The sequence below is a fragment of the Pezoporus occidentalis genome, unplaced genomic scaffold, assembly GCF_034315485.1.
Source record: "Pezoporus occidentalis ecotype Australia unplaced genomic scaffold, CSIRO_AGI_Poc_V1 ctg25, whole genome shotgun sequence".
Taxonomy (NCBI): domain Eukaryota; kingdom Metazoa; phylum Chordata; class Aves; order Psittaciformes; family Psittacidae; genus Pezoporus; species Pezoporus occidentalis.
Genome location: NW_026914394.1, coordinates 1,218,790 through 1,235,699, shown reverse-complemented (window position 1 = coordinate 1,235,699; position 16,910 = coordinate 1,218,790). Strand labels below are relative to the sequence as shown.

The 16,910-nt window shown below is 42.9% G+C and overlaps 1 protein-coding gene and 1 long non-coding RNA gene across 2 annotated transcripts in view; one reads left to right on the top strand and one right to left on the bottom strand.

Moving 5' to 3' along the window:
- DMBX1 (diencephalon/mesencephalon homeobox 1) overlaps nucleotides 1-14,114 on the top strand; it is a 28,562-nt gene extending 14,448 nt beyond the window's left edge. The window contains exons 3-6 of the mRNA XM_062623015.1: nucleotides 753-918; nucleotides 5,227-5,405; nucleotides 6,569-6,923; nucleotides 7,407-14,114. Of these exons, the coding sequence (XP_062478999.1) occupies nucleotides 753-918; nucleotides 5,227-5,405; nucleotides 6,569-6,923; nucleotides 7,407-7,807 (1,101 nt within the window). The 3' untranslated portion in view covers nucleotides 7,808-14,114. The remainder of the gene's footprint in view (nucleotides 1-752; nucleotides 919-5,226; nucleotides 5,406-6,568; nucleotides 6,924-7,406) is intronic.
- Nucleotides 1-16,910, bottom strand: part of LOC134165864 (uncharacterized) — a 303,752-nt gene that overhangs the window by 244,748 nt on the left and 42,094 nt on the right. The gene's annotated exons all lie outside the window — the stretch shown is intronic.

Below are 16,910 nucleotides of genomic sequence, written 5' to 3'. Positions count from 1 at the left end.
GCTTTTGAGATCAATATGAGCTCAGTTTTACAGATGGTCTGTGAGGAAAAACAGCTTGAAGCTTCACGCAGAGCCCACACTAGAAAAAAAAAAGCCATTTGTTTTTGGAAATAATTTCCTTGCTATTGAGCTATGAAACATCAGTATTTATTGCAAACCTTAATTCCCTCTTTAGCCATAACATTTGTGGTCCTATTATGCTACAGATTTATTTTCTTTTACACCACATGTGTTTTTTTTTTTTTTTCCCTGTACCATTTGTGTTTCATTATGAAGAACTTTGAGGAAAACGAATGGAAACAAATTGCATATGAGTTCCGATAAGAAAGGTTATTTGACATTACAGCGATGGGATTACAGAACAGCCCATTGTAGGCAATGATAAGGGCAAAATTCCAGCTAGTCCTGGGATGGAGCTATTTCAGTTCATTGAAAATCACAATAATAAGATAAATATCATTATGGTATATTAAAAAAAATCCTTTCCCATCTTTTGTTCAACATATCATGAGTGGGATATAGTCAGATGCTTGTCTCTAGCTTGGAAACCAATCTGGTGCTGCTGTTGCTTCAGGTCTACAGGAGGTATTTTGATTCCTGTCCCAGAACCTGTTGGAGTTGTGAGGTTGGAACTGAGCCTTGCATGCAGCAGTCTAAGTTTGAGCTCAGCGTTTCCAAAGCTTTGCGGAGACACCAGGACGCTGGAATTGCACATTTTTAAGCACCTCTCTCCTCTAACTGCTGTTTTCCAGGTTTATGTCACCATGCAGCACTATGGAGTGAACGGTTACTCCCTCCATGCCATGAACTCACTGAGCGCCATGTACAACCTCCACCAGCAGGCAGCTCAGCAAGCCCAGCACGCCCCTGACTACAGGCCCTCCGTGCATGCCCTCACCCTGGCAGAGAGACTGGCTGGTAAGAACAACTTAATGGTTTTTGCCGTTCCCTGGGGAAAAGAACCCTTGCTGCTTGCACTGAGTGAAACTCTTCTTTGGATATGGAGTGTGACGTAGACCACTGGATGGTGTGCACCACAATACCGGCCATGTGGCCAAGACCTGCATGTGGAACGTGCCCTCCTGTTTTGGCTGCCAGTGGATTGCTGCACCTAACTGCAGACTGTCTTCTGATGGCTGGGGAGCCCGGGGGTGAGAAGGGATGCAGCCCCACTATGTGGGATTGAAAAGGGAGAATTAAAACCACACTGTAATGTGTTTTAACAGGTGAACAAAAGCATAGCAGAAAATTTCATGCTCTTGTTGGAAAATAAGAGCACAATGAATATAAGCATGCAATGAATTAGATTTCCCCATCGAGGGGCCTGGGACCTGCATCACCTAACAGCCATCTCCTGCCATCCCAGGCCATAGCTTGCTCTTCCTTATTGTCCCTTCTTGCAACTATTTTCTACTTCTTGTCTTACCAAACACCTTGGAAAATCATCTTCATTCGGATCTTCTTTGGGTCTCACCTTGCTTGACCTATTTCTTCCTGGGGATCCTAGACCCTGGCTTGGGTGATGCTTTCTTGCAGGTCCTCTTGGCTCCCTCTCTGTTGCTTTTGTATTTTGCCTTAAGAAGTTTTTTTAGGCTCAAAGAGGGTGTTATTTATACAGTGTTGTTGATGGGGGGACAGTTAGGCAGGAACTGCATCAATATTGCCATAATAAAGAAGTGTAAAGTCCAGATAGTATTTTATCATTTGGTAGGTGGAATTGTTCAAAAATAATTGATGGAGACCTGAGACTATTTGATATGGTAGGGCAAACATATCTGCTCTAGATTTCAGCCTAACACAAAGCACCCAGATCTGGCTGAGATCATCAGAGGCTACTACAATGCAAATGGTCAACAGCTGCACCACCACCATTTTGGTCATGGCTTGGATGCAGTGTGTTAGAGAAGACCTGACAACCAGTTTACTCAAGCTAAAGCAAAAAGTTACCATAGGTGTGACTTTAGAGGCCTTCCCAGAATGGAATGATCTTCCCTGACTCTCCAAAAGTTACACATCTGCTTAAGATACCTTTCTAAAGTTGTCTGATACTAAAGGAAAACAAAAATGTGGAGTGACTCCTTCCAACCCAGAGTAGGTGGAAAATAATCATATATCCAGACAACTTTAGTGGGCTAAAATTAAGAGACAGGGCTTAAGCCAGAATAAGGATGCAGAAGTTTTGGGATTGTCCTTCCAGGTGTGTGGCCCACAAAGGCATGGTGGTGAAGGTCTCAGACTCTTTGGATCAATGAACTCTCAAATCTTCATGCCAACAATGTTCCCTTATCCAGCTGCTAGTAGTGACCTCCTTAACACGACTCCTTAGATGGCTCACTGTGGCCTGTGGGATCTCTGGGGGGGGCTGTAGAGCAGAGCTGGGAGTCATTGTCCTCATCAAGAAAGAACCAAAGTGGGATCAAGGTTATCTGGACTCTAATCCTGGCTCTGCTGCTGGGCTGTGGAGTGACAACAGCTAGGCAGTTTCCTTGTCCTGGTCATCCATCCCCTCCTTCCCTCATCCTTTCAGCATATAGGTGGTCAGGTGGGAGTAGATGGTCCTGAACTCTGCCTTGCAGACCTTTGGTCTCAAAATGCCCCTTTCCTCTTGACAGATTTTTGTCCTCATCTGCATCATTTACAGCAGAGCATGGGGGACTTTATGTCTTTGACCCAATCTATGGGAAAGCAGAGGGAGATAAGAAAAGAATAAAAAAGCTATTCTCATGCTCTTGACCGGGAGATTCAATTGGTTTCCTGACCTCTTATCTTTAAAATTAATAACCCAACTGGAAGACTTTCCAAATTACATCCCACAGTCCCCTTCTCTGCTTATCATTGCCAGGGTAGGCATTATATACCTACAAGCTGATTCCTTTGCAGTTGCTTCACATTCTGTTACTTCTGAATATCTTTCAGTGCAGGTTATAGATCTCACTTGCCTTCCAGGGACAGTCAGAATAAAGCAGCACAAAAGCAAATGACCTTAAGTCAGAAAATAGGGGTTTCTGATTGCAACTGCAAAGCCTCACCTGCAATTTATATTCTCCTTCTTGCACAAAGCCTGAAAACATAGTTAAAACATTAAAATAATTGCTGGTTGGCTCTCGTTGGAGTGGCCAAACTTAATGCATGAGCTGCCGCCTCTGGGGAACTTGTAGGTTTAACCTCTATCCTAGGAATTTGGGAATATTCCAGCCTTCAGGTAGGGCACTGAACCAGTGTCCTTTCTCCTGGTGTCTTGTACTCAAAGCACAAATGTTAGCTTTGTAAAATATTACGGGGTAGCTTCAATTTCTTGTGCTGGAGCATCCCTTCTCCTCTTCATCCCTTCTCTCCTGGCTGCACTGTGTGCTGCATCTGAATGCATCTAGGATGGTCTCTTTACCCTCAAAGAGGCAGCATTTTAACTCCCCGAGTTGCTCCGATACCTTGAACACAAGTCTCTTGTAGGCAACCAACACTATATCATATTTGGCTGAAGACCTTTCGCCTGATCATGTCTTTTCCAGCTTGCCAAAACCACGTGGCTTTGGCAATTGCTCAGGAAGGCGCCGCAAATGCTGGCCTAGAATGAAACAGCTGGAAGTTTGGAAGATGAATGTTTGAGCACTGCAAAGCTGATTTGCTGCGCTCTTTAGACAATGTATTTGGAACCTGGCTGTCTGGTTCTAGGGCTGGCCTGACAGCAGGTTTTGTTTTATTGTTTAGATTCATACCACAGTGCTCATGACAAAAGCGCAAATAAACAGCAGCAAGAGCCTTCATCTGGCTCCACAGGCTGATAATGCCGACTTTCCTCCCTGTTAGGTTGGTTTGTAGAGTGTTCATTCCTCCCTTCTACTGGAAGTCAGATTCTTAACTGAATTAAAAAAGACACCAGATAGTGCTCTTTCTGCATTTCCTTTTTGAGAACAAACTTCTCGCCAGACTATTTCATTCCAACGCTGTAGCACAGCATGTCCCAACTTGCATAATAAAGGTCTTTTCTTTTCTTTTCTTTTCTTTTCTTTTCTTTTCTTTTCTTTTCTTTTCTTTTCTTTTCTTTTCTTTTCTTTTCTTTTCTTTTCTTTTCTTTTCTTTTCTTTTCTTCTCTTTTCTTTCCTTTCCTTTCTCTTCTTTTCTCTTCTTTTCTTTTCTCTTCTTTTCTTTTCTTTTCTTTTCTTTTCTTTTCTTTTCTTTTCTTTTCTTTTCTTTTCTTTTCTTTTCTTTTCTTTTCTTTTCTTTTCTTTTCTTTTTTCTCTTCTCTTCTCTTCTCCATTTTAAATAAAGTAACTTATTTTCTTTGATTTGGGGTCTTTCTACTCCCACTAACTGTTGTGCAATAATAACACCTCAGGTAAAGTAATAAGCCCTCTACTGTTGGCCTCAGATTTTCCCCAGTCTGAATTTCTTCTCTGCCTGTGATTTTGCAAGCACACTTTGCAAAGTCAGACTTGTGAGTGGCTCCTCTACTGAGAAGAGCTCAGCACATGAGTCTTGGGCTTGCAGTCAATGGGGTTGGACTTGGTCCTGGCTAGTGTTTCCACCCCAGATGCTGGAGAGTGCTCTCAGTAACCCCGAACAACATTCCAATATCATGCCTTGATAACTACAGTGAGCTACATATGAGACACTAAAGAAGAGCCAACTCAGCCTGGTTTCTGGGAAGATGCACGTCTTTTAAGGCAGCTGCAGCCAACAAAATGAGCCAGAGGCAGCTGTGTTCAAGCTGCATGTACTCTTCCCACTGATCAGCACCTCATGGCAATGATGAAGCCTGCAGAAGCTTAGCCCTTGGCTTTAAGGAGAACACGTCATATAATATTGGGCCCCTTTTCTGATTACAGTGGTGAATATCCCCACCTTGTTTTAAATTGTCTTTCTTAATGAAAGAGGCTTTATTTATGCCACGGTGAGGTCTGGGCATCTGCATGTCCTGCTCTGCTGCTGTTGGAGCAGATTGGCTTGTTTCAACCAAATTTAGCATTGGAGTCTCAACAGTTTCTATAGCTGCCATAGAAAGAGGTTCCCTCTCCAGAACAAGCTTTCTAGTGAGAGGTTTTATCACCTCCAACACCTCAATTAACCAACGAAATGTGTGTATGTGTTTTAATAGATCTAGAGCCATGAAAAAAAAATGTTCGAAAGGTTCTGGTGTTCGCCAATGCTTTATTCAACTGTCAGCGTGCAAATTCCAATAATTAAACTGGCCACTTTTCTTGTCTTCCAACGGCTGTACATTTCAAGACATCATTTTGGAGGCACGTTATGGATCCCAGCACCGCAAACAAAGGCGAAGCCGCACGGCCTTCACCGCCCAACAGCTGGAGGCGCTGGAGAAGACCTTCCAGAAGACTCACTACCCAGATGTGGTGATGAGAGAGCGGCTGGCCATGTGCACAAACCTGCCTGAAGCCAGAGTCCAGGTGCTGATATTCTGTGGGTCTATGAGTGGGGATGTTTAAAAGAATATAGTGGGGATCCCAGGGGCATTTCAAGATCCTTCCAGTGTAACTAAATATTTTGGGGCAGTGAAGTTGTCAAAGAAAGAGGAGGGTGGAGGCAGAGGGGGGTGAAATCATCTGTAGTTATACATCTGCTAAAGAAATTCTTAATCCACACGCACATTTTTTAGATTTAGGATTGTCTGAAGTGCACACTGGTTTTCATTTGTTCTTTCACATTTCTTTGGGGGAAATTTTAGAAACATCAACAGAAGTCTACTTATTTATTTATTTGCGAGGCTTTTCTGGCTTTCTCAGAAGAGCAGAAACCCAAGTAATTCCAGCTGCTCTTTTCCACCAGTGTCAATATTTGTAACATCTCAGGCCAAAGTTTGGGTTTGTGTTGTATGTTTTTTTGTTTAATTTCAACTAGTGCAATGTGCTTCATAACCTGCTGGTGGGAAGGTTCTTGCACTGCTGGGCTTTAAAAGACTAAATAGCAAGTTCTTTAGTGTGAAGTAGATAAGTAGTAAAAAAAAGTAGTTCTTTTATACAAACGTCAAGACATTTTGATCTCCAAAATTCTTGTTTCCTCATTTAACTAACCAAATAACACTAACAAGATTTGCAAATGTATTGCTTCCAATCCACTATACTGATTAAGGTTAGAAAAACATGGATTCTTTCCTCCTTCCTTAAATTCAGTTCCCAGATAGCAGCATATGTCTGTAATGAATTATTTTGAGTGTTTCTGCCATAGTTTTGGTACATTTATAACCAGACTGTTTTCTAAACTAACAGAGCACTGTCCTGTAAGCCAATGTAATGTCATCAGTTTCAGATATGAGACATTCTGGTTGGACACAAATGCCTGATCAATTTAGAAATAGAACAATGGCAACAAAAATCCCAGTGAAAAACACCACCAGTGGAGTGCCTTAAAGAATCAACATAGAGGATGGTCATTTGTTAAAATATATTGTTGTGCTATGTGTTGAAGCATTGAAAACAGGTAGAGCTCTTAAGATCCAACAAAGTAGAATGCCATTGCTTGCAGTACCACATTACTTGGGTTGACTGATGCTTAATCTGGCACTAAGCAGGATTCTCACCAGTTTTCCCCTTTGCTGTTTGTGGCACTGAAGGTTTGGTTCAAGAACCGGAGAGCCAAATTCCGTAAGAAGCAGCGTAGCCTGCAGAAAGAGCAGCTGCAGAAGCAGAAGGACTGTGAAGGGAGCCACAGCGAGGGAAAGACAGAGCTGCCCATGCTGGAGACCCAGGCCACCACCCCGGACACCGAGAAGGTCCAGAGCCTCCCGAGCGAGGTAGGCACGGACCTCAACCTAACCCTGTCGGAGCAGTCAGCCAGCGAGTCAGCGGCGGAGGACCAGACCGACAGAGAAGAGGAGTTCAAGAGCACCTTGGATGAGGTTAAAGTGGACAAGAGCCCTGGTGTGGACAGCAAGGCTTTGAACTGCAAGAGAGCGAGCCCAAAAGCAGGTGAGGGGCAGTATCCTGATGGGGGTTGATGTCAGGACCTGGTATTTCCAAGGGGGATGCTGGTGGTTGGGTGTAGGCCCTTATTCCCTATGGTGTGAGTGCTTGTAGGTAGGCTGCCCAGACTTGTCCTCAGCACTAAATGGGACCCACACAGGGGCGTTATGTCTACTTTAGCAGCAGCATATAGAGAGCAAAGATCTTATGCTCAGGTTAGAGCTTGGGGAGAACAGTGCCTAGCAGCAGCAGGAATGACACAGCAGGAAAGCCTCATAGCAAAGAGGTCAGCCCCAGTTTTCATGCTGTAAGATGCTAGGCATAGAACAGACACAAGTTTAGGTTTCCTGAGCTAACACAGCCCTTCTTATTTTCCCTCCTGATGCAAAAAAGAAGCCAATGGTGCAGCCTAAGCCCTACTGGGGAGTGGATCAGCACCTGCATACAGCCTGTAGAAATAACCCCCATCCCCTCTGTCTCCTGCTACAGAGTCCCCTATCAGCGTGACTGTGACGCCTTCATCCAGCAGTAGCCTGGCTCAGACTCACTCCTACTCATCCTCACCCCTGAGCCTCTTCCGCCTGCAGGAGCAATTCCGCCAGCACATGGCAGCCACCAACAACTTGGTCCATTACTCCTCCTTCGAAATGGGGACACCATCTGCTATGCCCTACTTGGGCATGAACGTCAACATGGCCCCGCTGAGCTCCCTGCACTGTCAGTCCTATTACCAGTCGCTCTCCCACGCTCAGCAGGTCTGGTCCTCACCCATCCTGCAGGCCTCCAGCTCCCTTCCAAGCCTGAACAGTAAAACTACAAGCATTGAGAACCTAAGGCTCCGGGCAAAGCAGCATGCAGCATCTCTTGGGCTTGACACCCTACCCAACTGACTGCCAGATGAGCTACCAGTGCCCATGAGAAGATGCACCAGAGGTTGGCACTAGACACTCCTTGAGCCCCCATCCACCCTCATCTCTTCCTGGAGTAAGGTGCTCCCTTTCAGGGAAACCTTTGCATCTATTAACGTCCTATTAGCACCATAATTGCATCAGACATTGATCCTGGCTTGGTCTTCACTAAATATTTAAGGAGGAAGGGGGAGAGGATGTATGTTTAGACAGATGAACTGTCCTCTGGACTGTCATGAGTTGAGCCTGTAACATTCAGGAGAAGCCCCCTTTCCTCATCCCCGCGATAATGTGCCAACTCTGTTATATACACCGTTTTTTGTTGTTGTTGCGTTCTTTGGGAAAAGAAAGAGTCCTGCTTTGTCTTGTATATAGTTTATAATGTTGACAGCACCCATCACCTGTGTGTTACTGTCAGTGTTACAGAACTGTGACGTCTTTTGCTTTTATTCCCCCCCTTCCTTCTCAGTTTTAGTCACTAGTATCAGAGTTACAAATCAGCCATCCTCCCAACCTCAGCTCGTAGCTAATTGCACTTCTTGGGTCAGCATCCTAAAGGTATCTATGACAAAGAGAAATCTTCGTGCACTTCACAGCTCCACTTCTTTCTCTGCTAAGGCTAATTTTGTAACACCTGGGAAATTATATGAAGGTGAATTTTCTGTTTAAGCACTTCCTGTAAGGCAAGTATTTTTTTAATAGCACTTGTTCAAAGACAGATGACAAAATATTCGCCAAATGCTGCTGGCTGGGGAGAAAAATGAAAGCCAAATTCATGGGATCATTTTTGACCTAGATTGTTTGCTCGTTGATCTTCAGTGGAGTGTAAACTCTATTTACAAACTATGGAGTTTTCTTTTTGGACAGCATTTCAGTCTAACTTTGACAACAGAGACTAATACAAGCTTTGTATGAACTCCTGGTATGTTCATACATGAATTATATGGTTCTTTGACAAAAACTTGATTAATGCCAGCTGTGTCTAGAAAAAAGCCCTGATCACCAAATTCTACCCTCAAGCCTTGCAGGTTCAGAAACTGGTTAGCAAGTGAAAATGTAACGAGTGAAAAATGCTGAAATGCTGGAGGCAAAGCAGGTGATAAGCAAGGGCTTTATATTCCTTTTGGAATATAAAGCCCATGGGTCTAAAGCCACTGGGGCTGAGATGAACTTGCCAAAAATGACAGACTTGCAGGTAACCAAAATCCACCATCTTTACAATTATTTCAGCGAACACTTTCACTCTCATTTTATTGGCTGATCCATCATGCAACTGAGGATGGTTTTCCTTGTTGAGAAGCAATGTTTCTGCCAACTCAACTCACGGTTGTTTTTTTTTGCCAAACCAAATAAATCCTTTGAACCCACTGCTGTTATCCTGAGCTTTAAGCAGGGATGAGACCCAGATCTAACCTTCCATATTGCTTAGGACGCAACATGCAGAATGACTCTGTGGCAGGTGCTAGGTTTGAATCCTAAGGATGTCATCTGGGTTTGCCACTAACACAGTGGGCTTAGCTGTGCTAATTCACTGCAGATGATCTGCTGGTCCATACTTGATTTCACCATGAAGTGTAGACCCGTAACCTACCACCCCTCTTGCTCCACCTTGCTTCATACCAGGGCAGAAGTCAGGGGTCAAATTGCCTCTTTAAACATGGGAGGAAAGAGTGTTTCAACTCAGCTAATGCCTCTTGAAAAAGCATCCAACTCCTGCAAACAAAGATGCAAGAATAGCCAAGGTTGATGGGAAATGGTGTTTTATCCCTCACGAAGCTGTTGCAAGAGCAGACTTCTGGAGGGGGCAGCTCATTGACTGCACCAGCTGCCAAAATGGAGCAACTTCCTTAAATAGTTCTGTTCTGCCAAACACTTCAGGTTTGGGGCTTTTTTTTTTTCTCTTTTAGTTTTTTTGACTTTGTCAAATCAGGCCTCATGAATGGCAGAATTCTTCACTTTGCCAAAACCAAATGTATTCATAGGAAGTAGATTTTTGGCTACCACTTTCAAAGGAGTCTGTTTAAATTAAAACCACCAAAGTACATTTACTGTCTCCAAAAAGATCCTTTGAAAGTCCCAGCTTTCATTTTTTAGCCTGTCATCCAAACCAGGGACACTAGAACAAAGCTTTAATTTTTCTCCTTATCCTGCCTCAAAAAGCTATATACATCTTTATTTTTTTCTGCCTTCTGCTAGCCTCAGAGCATTTGTAGGCCATGGAATTGCTTTGCCAAGGCAGAGCAACTGCTGATTTGATTAATGTTCCTTCTGATGTTGTTCCCTAGTGCCACTCTAGACTGAGCTGATGAAGATGAACAAGGGTGGTCATTCGCAGTGAGACCGGATCTGGATTTCAGATCTTCTTTAAGTAAAGATACCCATGAAACTGTGACTCATGTCAGTGGGTGGTTCAGGCAGAGAACAGAGGGTCATAGTTGCTCTTGTACCACCCCAGGTAAGACAGGCATGTCTTCTCTGCTGGGTACTATGGGTCTGGAAAGGGCAAAATCAGCTTAGATCAGGGCAGACGTAGCCTTACCACAGGTCACTATGGATATCACAGCATCTACCAGAGGAAGGTCAAAGCGTGGATTTATACTCTGCTTCTGCAAGGTGGGGACAGGGAGCACAGGAGATAAGCTCACTTAATCCAGCACTAGATTTGCTCTGAACCCCAAGACAAGACCTTCCCTACCAAACCATGGAGGGAAACTCATCCCCATGCCTTAGTGCAAAAACGTATTCACCATCTTCAAACCTCTTGAGGAACCCTGGTACCTGGCCCCCTTCATCCCCTGTGGTATCAGACATCCTGACGAGCAGGCTTGGAGCAACTACTGGAACTTCCCAGGCTGAGTGTCTGGCATGCCATTAAGACCATGGACATCAGGATGAAGTCAGTGCAGCCCAGAGAGCAAACTGGGTGAGGAGACTTCTAGATCTCCATTAATCCCTAGTGATATGTGCTCAGTGTCACCTTCATCCGCCTCTGTGTGGTGCAGCAGCTGGTCCTGGACCATGTGAATATTTCTTGTGTGAAGATCATTTCTCCCATTCTGAATCAGGCTGAAAATACCTAAATTTTAAAAATAAACAGAAGAAAACAAAAATTGCCTGAAATATATGTGAGGCCCTGAAGTATTTTATGCCAAGTTTGGGTTTTGTCTTCTTATGGTCAAAACTAAACATCCACTATGGGAGTAAGCTGACACGTAAAGCCAAAATTGATTTGGAAATGCAAGAAAGCAAGAATTTAGGATCCCAGCTTGCAACAGTTTAATAATTAATTATCCATCAAAACTGACACTTTCCTACATCTGTTTTAACGTCTCTGGGTGTTTGGTCTTTTTCTGACAAAAAAAAACCCAAACCAATAACCAGAAAAGCTCCCCATCCAATTGAAGCAAGTGTATGTAGTGGAGAGACCACAGGAAGCAATACTGCATCATTCCTCTTTGGACTTTACAAACTTACTTATGCATTTTTTCAGGTGAGAAGAAGTCCTGCAAATCTCCCCTGATTTATAATGTAAGGTCTACTTGTTCCTTTTCTTTCCAGCAGCCCCAGCTATTTAGGAAAATGAGATCACTGATGGAACCTTAGAAACAAAATGGAATGAGTTTTATCTCCCCTCACTGTCCAGGGAGAGATCTGACGCATTTTAACAAACATTGCAGTTGGATATAACACAGTTTCTTCTATCTTGGGCATAAAATGCCTGCAGTGTAAACCTGAGATCCTACCTCTTTAGGTAGACAAACTATTATGGGGGGAAAAAGAGCTATCTATCTTCTATGGATGCTGTGCTAACCTGGTGATGGGACAGGGCACGTCCAGTACAGTTTCAGCCACAGGCAGATAACCACAAAAAGAGAATCAACGTATCATAATGCAGATGATCAAATTGATTTTCTTAAAGCATGAAAGGAATGCCAAATAAATACACAACATGGCATGGAAGGTGGGAGAAGGATATGCCCAGTCTTTTAAAAACATAAAGAGAGTGGAAGCAGTCTAATGAATTCCTATTTTGAAACAGGTTAGGTATACAGAGATTTCTTCTGTGGGTCATTTCCACTTCCTATGGCTTTGCTTACACTGCCTCTCCTTGGTGAATTCTCTATGGCTCCAAACCCTACTCACTGAATTCTCAAAGGTTTTAGCTATGTTCCTTGCAGGATCAGGTCCCAGGAGGAAACAGGTCACAGTATTCAGGGTAAGAGATTGCAGTTACATTTCTTCTACTCTGCAAGAGAATTCGGATAGATATTCATAAAATAAAGGAGGTATTTAAACAGTTCAGGACAAGTACTTAAATAATACAAGTGAGAAAAGATCCAGTAATGATGCTGGGAGACAGAAAGGGAACCTCTTTGTTCCCTTTTTATTTCTTTTTTTACTTTTTTGACTGACAAGTGGAAACATCTTTGATGGTGAATACAGGAATAATGAGAGTGAGAAGGTTTGTCTGTATTTCCTCCACCAAAAATCATCATTTGATGTGCAGAAAACATAAAAAAGCTCACAAACACAAAAATAGCCATCAATAAACAGATCCCCCCACATCTCATTTCTCATTTATGCATTTCACCAGGTAAAGAATATTAACCACCTCTAGGTTTCTGTTGCCACCGCAGCCAGCCAAAGAGATGCTGAAGAAACACCAAAGTGGGTGGACACAGAGGAGGGAACTGGAACTATTTCTGCCCCTGTGTGCTCCATGTGGTACTTCCATTGACAGGACAATTTTGAGCACTTCCAGGACACTTCTGAAGAGTTCATACGTAAAGGATTAAATAAACTTCAGTAGAAAGGAAATGTAAATTCAAATCCACCATATTCCATTACTTTAATTACAGTAGCTATGAAACATAACTCAATTAAGCTGGAAAAAAAAAAAGAAGTCTATTACAGAACTTTCCTGCTGGTTTTTACAAGCTGTGTTGATTTTTCTTTTCCTCCCTCCTTCCCCTTCCATGTGCCCCTTGCTGATTTTTTATGATCTGTTCTAGTACAACGTAATGCATCTGCTGTTGTTTTCTGTTGGGTGAAAAAAAGCTACTTCTCTGAGTAGGACTGCTCTCCATCCAAATCCATGGCAAAGGGATAAGAAAAGGTTGGTGCAATAAGCTAAAACAAACCTGAAACAAACAGATTTCCAGCAAAGCAAGATCAAACAAACAAAAGAATCCCCTGCTCTGATGCGTGTGTGACTTTCCTACCCTGTTGCAAAACAGCCCAGTAATTATTAACGTCCTCTGTTTTCCACAGACTTTGCAGATGCACTGTTTTGTTCCCAGCTGCACAGATAGCAGCATCTGCATTGTCTCCTGCTTTCTCAGGCTGCCTAGGGAAGGGATGCAAGAGCTGAGATGCTAATGTCACCTATTCTCTATATGGGTGCTTCTCATTAATGAAGGGTCTCATTAATGCCAATGCTGAGCATGGCCTCAGGACCTCATACGAAGTTCAGGACATGTTCCAGGTCAGTCAGTCTTACTGGTTTCATAGGAACCTGCTGTGACTTGTAAAATGAGACCCAGACACTACGTAAAAACTCTCATTACTGTTGTATAGCGGAGTAATTGCACTGATTTCAGTGGAGCAATGCCGCAACTTAAGGACAAAATTAAGCCACCAGCTGAATTTGTAAAGAATATAAGGTTTGTCACATACCAACAAAAACATATTATTTTTTGAATAGTCCGGGCTCCAAGCTAAAAGCCTTCTGCAAAAGCTGTCTAAGACACACATTAAACCCACAGCAAGTTAAATAGCACATCTACTGCCCTACAAATGGCCAAAGCCTTTTCTACCTGCTCTAGCAATTGAGCAGGGCCATCTCATACAGCAGAACTTTAGATGTGTCTGTGCAACGGAAAATAACTTTTTGGTTTATTTTCCCCTGCTAGGAGGCAATCCATTTATTTTTTTTTCCCCAGCTTCTGACCCAAGGCATACAGTTAGCTCCAAAGTGTAACCGTGTTTGTGCGCCAAACCTATCTTGCAAAGGAACAAAGGCTTTTAAAGAACAAAAAGGAAATCAAAGTAATATACTGTACAGATCGCTGTAAAATTGAGCTGTAGTGTAAGACCTTGTGCTTTAGAATTCACTATCGAGGAACTCAAATGTGTATCATATTTATTTATTCTGGTAGGTAAAAGAAGAAGACGAAAAGAGTTTATATTCATTTCCAAAAAGCTGCAGCATGATGCTATGTACCAATTGTGCCAGTCCTGCTTTCTGTAAAATTATTGCCTGTTTTCATACTCCGCTAATAAAAGAGGAAAAAAAAAATCAAGGAAAATTTATTTTGCAAATCCTTCATTAACATTTACCTGAGCTGATGGGCAGGGGTGTAAATGCAAGCAGGCTGATCTGTTTTGTACCTGTCTCATGTCACTGCTGGGATCTGAGGTGTTTTCTAGTGCAGAATACCTGAACACAGAGTGTAGGTCAGGTAATGGTGACCACACTAAAATCCATGCTCCCTGCCTGGCCCCACGGCACCACCACATCTCTGCTGATGGTGGTGATCGCCATTGCCTGTGGGCCAGAGGAGGCTGGGATGACATGGAAAGGTCTGCACAAAAAGGTGCAGAATATCAGCTTTATGCTGTTGGGGTCACTGTCTCCAGTTGGGGTGGCAGGTGAAAAGCCCCATTTAGTTGCAAGGCACAAGGGTTCCATTCTCTTGTCATCTTCCAGCACAAGCCAGGAGACAAATTATTTCCTGATCCATTGATGATGGCAAATGCCTGACCAGAGAGCTTGTCTTTAAGAGCAGCGGTGTAGGATAAATCTGGCTATTATCAAATCACTGAGGCTTTCATGCAGTTTTTGAAGTACTTCTGTTCTTTTGATGGAAGACCTGTCCTATATTCTAGGTCTAGCCATGGTGGGCTGTGCTCAAGAAGATAACAGAAGCTTTTACAAAGCTTGTTTCTCTACTGTGCTGCTCCCTCAGGGTTAATTTGAACATCACCTAAATGGTGAAACTTATATTTGGGTAAGAAGTTACTAGCGATATCAAGGGCTTTCACAGAATCACAGAATGGTTGGGGTTGGAAGCAATCATCTCTTCCAACCTCTCTACTCGAGCAAGGTCACCTAGAGCCCATTGCTCTGGTTGTTTGCAGATGGCTCTTGAATATGTCCAGGGAAGGAGACTCCACAACCTCTCTGGGCAATGTATTACAATGATCAGTCACACTCAGAGCAAAGAAGCTCTTCCTCATGCTCAGATGGAACTTCTTGTGGTTTAGTTTATGCCCATTTCCTCTTGTCCATCTTGGCTACAGGCCTCATGTGATGCCTGATGAAGCTGATGGAAAAAAAAATCTGAGTAATTTTGAGATGTTCCTGAAGTTATCAGATAATAAAGCTCTTGAAAAAGAATCCCATTATTCAGTTTCAGAATGTCATCCCTCTCCAATATGACTTCCTAGCTTCTTTTCCCAACTGGAGAAACATTGTGGAGGAAAAAAAACACAACATAGTATGGAAAAAGTCATTGGGAAGGAAAAGCCAGCACATTTGCAGGGATGATCAATAACTTTTCTGACGTTCTCAAGAAAAGAGACTTTGTCTTAAACCAGGCAGAGAGCCAGGAACAGTGGGAATATGGGCAGAGTCTGGGAACACCCCTGCCTGAAATGCTTTCAGTGGCAATGATTTTGACCCGATTCCATCAGTGCTTTTGAGGACTGTTTGATCACATGCACACCAAATACCAGCCAGCCACAGCTGTCCTAGACTACAGCATTGCTATTTTGTCCCCACAATAAGGGGAATATTTTCGTGGCTGTTACAGGCTTGCTTTAAATGTTAAAATTCCTGAGGACAAGGAGTGTTTGTGACTTTTAAAGCAACCAAATAGCTCCGTCAATTCCTGCCTCCACCAAGAGGGAAATGAATGGAAAAGCTATGATCATGTCCTTACACATGGTTGTCTGCAATTAACAATAAGACCCAATTTTTCCCCTCTCACAAGGTCGATGAGGTGAAGTCAACCACCTGCTAAAACTGGAACCCAAACTTGCAGGAAGTTTAAGGTGATGCTTTGGCCTAAAGACCATGTCCTAAACTTATCAGGAGGTTTGTTCCAGAAAAATACAATGTGGGGGGAAAAATGAGATTTGAAAGAGCTCCAGAGCTCAGTATTAACTGCACATGTGGCATTTTGATCCATTTCCATAAAGCATAACATAATATTTGCTAAAGAAGGAGGAGGAGGAAGGGGAAAAAAAAGACCACAGTTAATATTCTCCTTCGGATCCCCCATTTGCTGATTACTCTGCAAGCTGTGTAATTGGGTGTCTCTGGCAATATGATGAAATGTGCCACAAACATCAAAAAACGGTGCTATATTAAATCTGCTTTTCATAATCTCTTCTCATTTCCCGGACCTGAGACATTTTATTCAATTTTCCTGACTAAGTTGATATGTAAAGCCATATAAACATATCAATGCAAATAAATACATATATATTCTTCAAACGCTCATCGAAATGCAGTCATTACTAAGATCTGCATCAAGGCTTTCTCGCATCACCCTTAGCCAAAGAAACCCATTTTTTTTAACGTTGCATTATTTTTAAGGATAGTTTATGGAGCTACAGGCTACTTCTTTGTACTTCATTAACCAACCCAACTCTATCTATCATGTTTCAGCCTTATCTTACCTGATTAGAAAATCATTTCCCTATTTGTATTAAGGGCAAAAATCTATGCAAAGTCATCATAATGTTATTCAAGCCCTGGAACAGCAGTGAAGATCCTATTACACACTGGGGCTGGCTCTGTTTTCAGGCGCTGCAAGCCCAGAAGAGACTGCTGCAAGGCACACGTCAGAGAAACCTATCTTGCCTTTGACAAAGCAAATGTTAACGATGCCTGAGTGACTTAAATACCTGCAACTTTTGTCCCCATATCACTAGAGGCTTTTGCTTACATTTTGCTTGGTGTCTTCAGGATTTGTAGCTGCTTTCTGGATGAAGGCTGGCTTTTTGCTCCACCCTGGGAAAATCTGCAGCTTCATTCCTCTGGTCTCTTCCAGCACCAGGGATGGTCAGTCCAGCATCC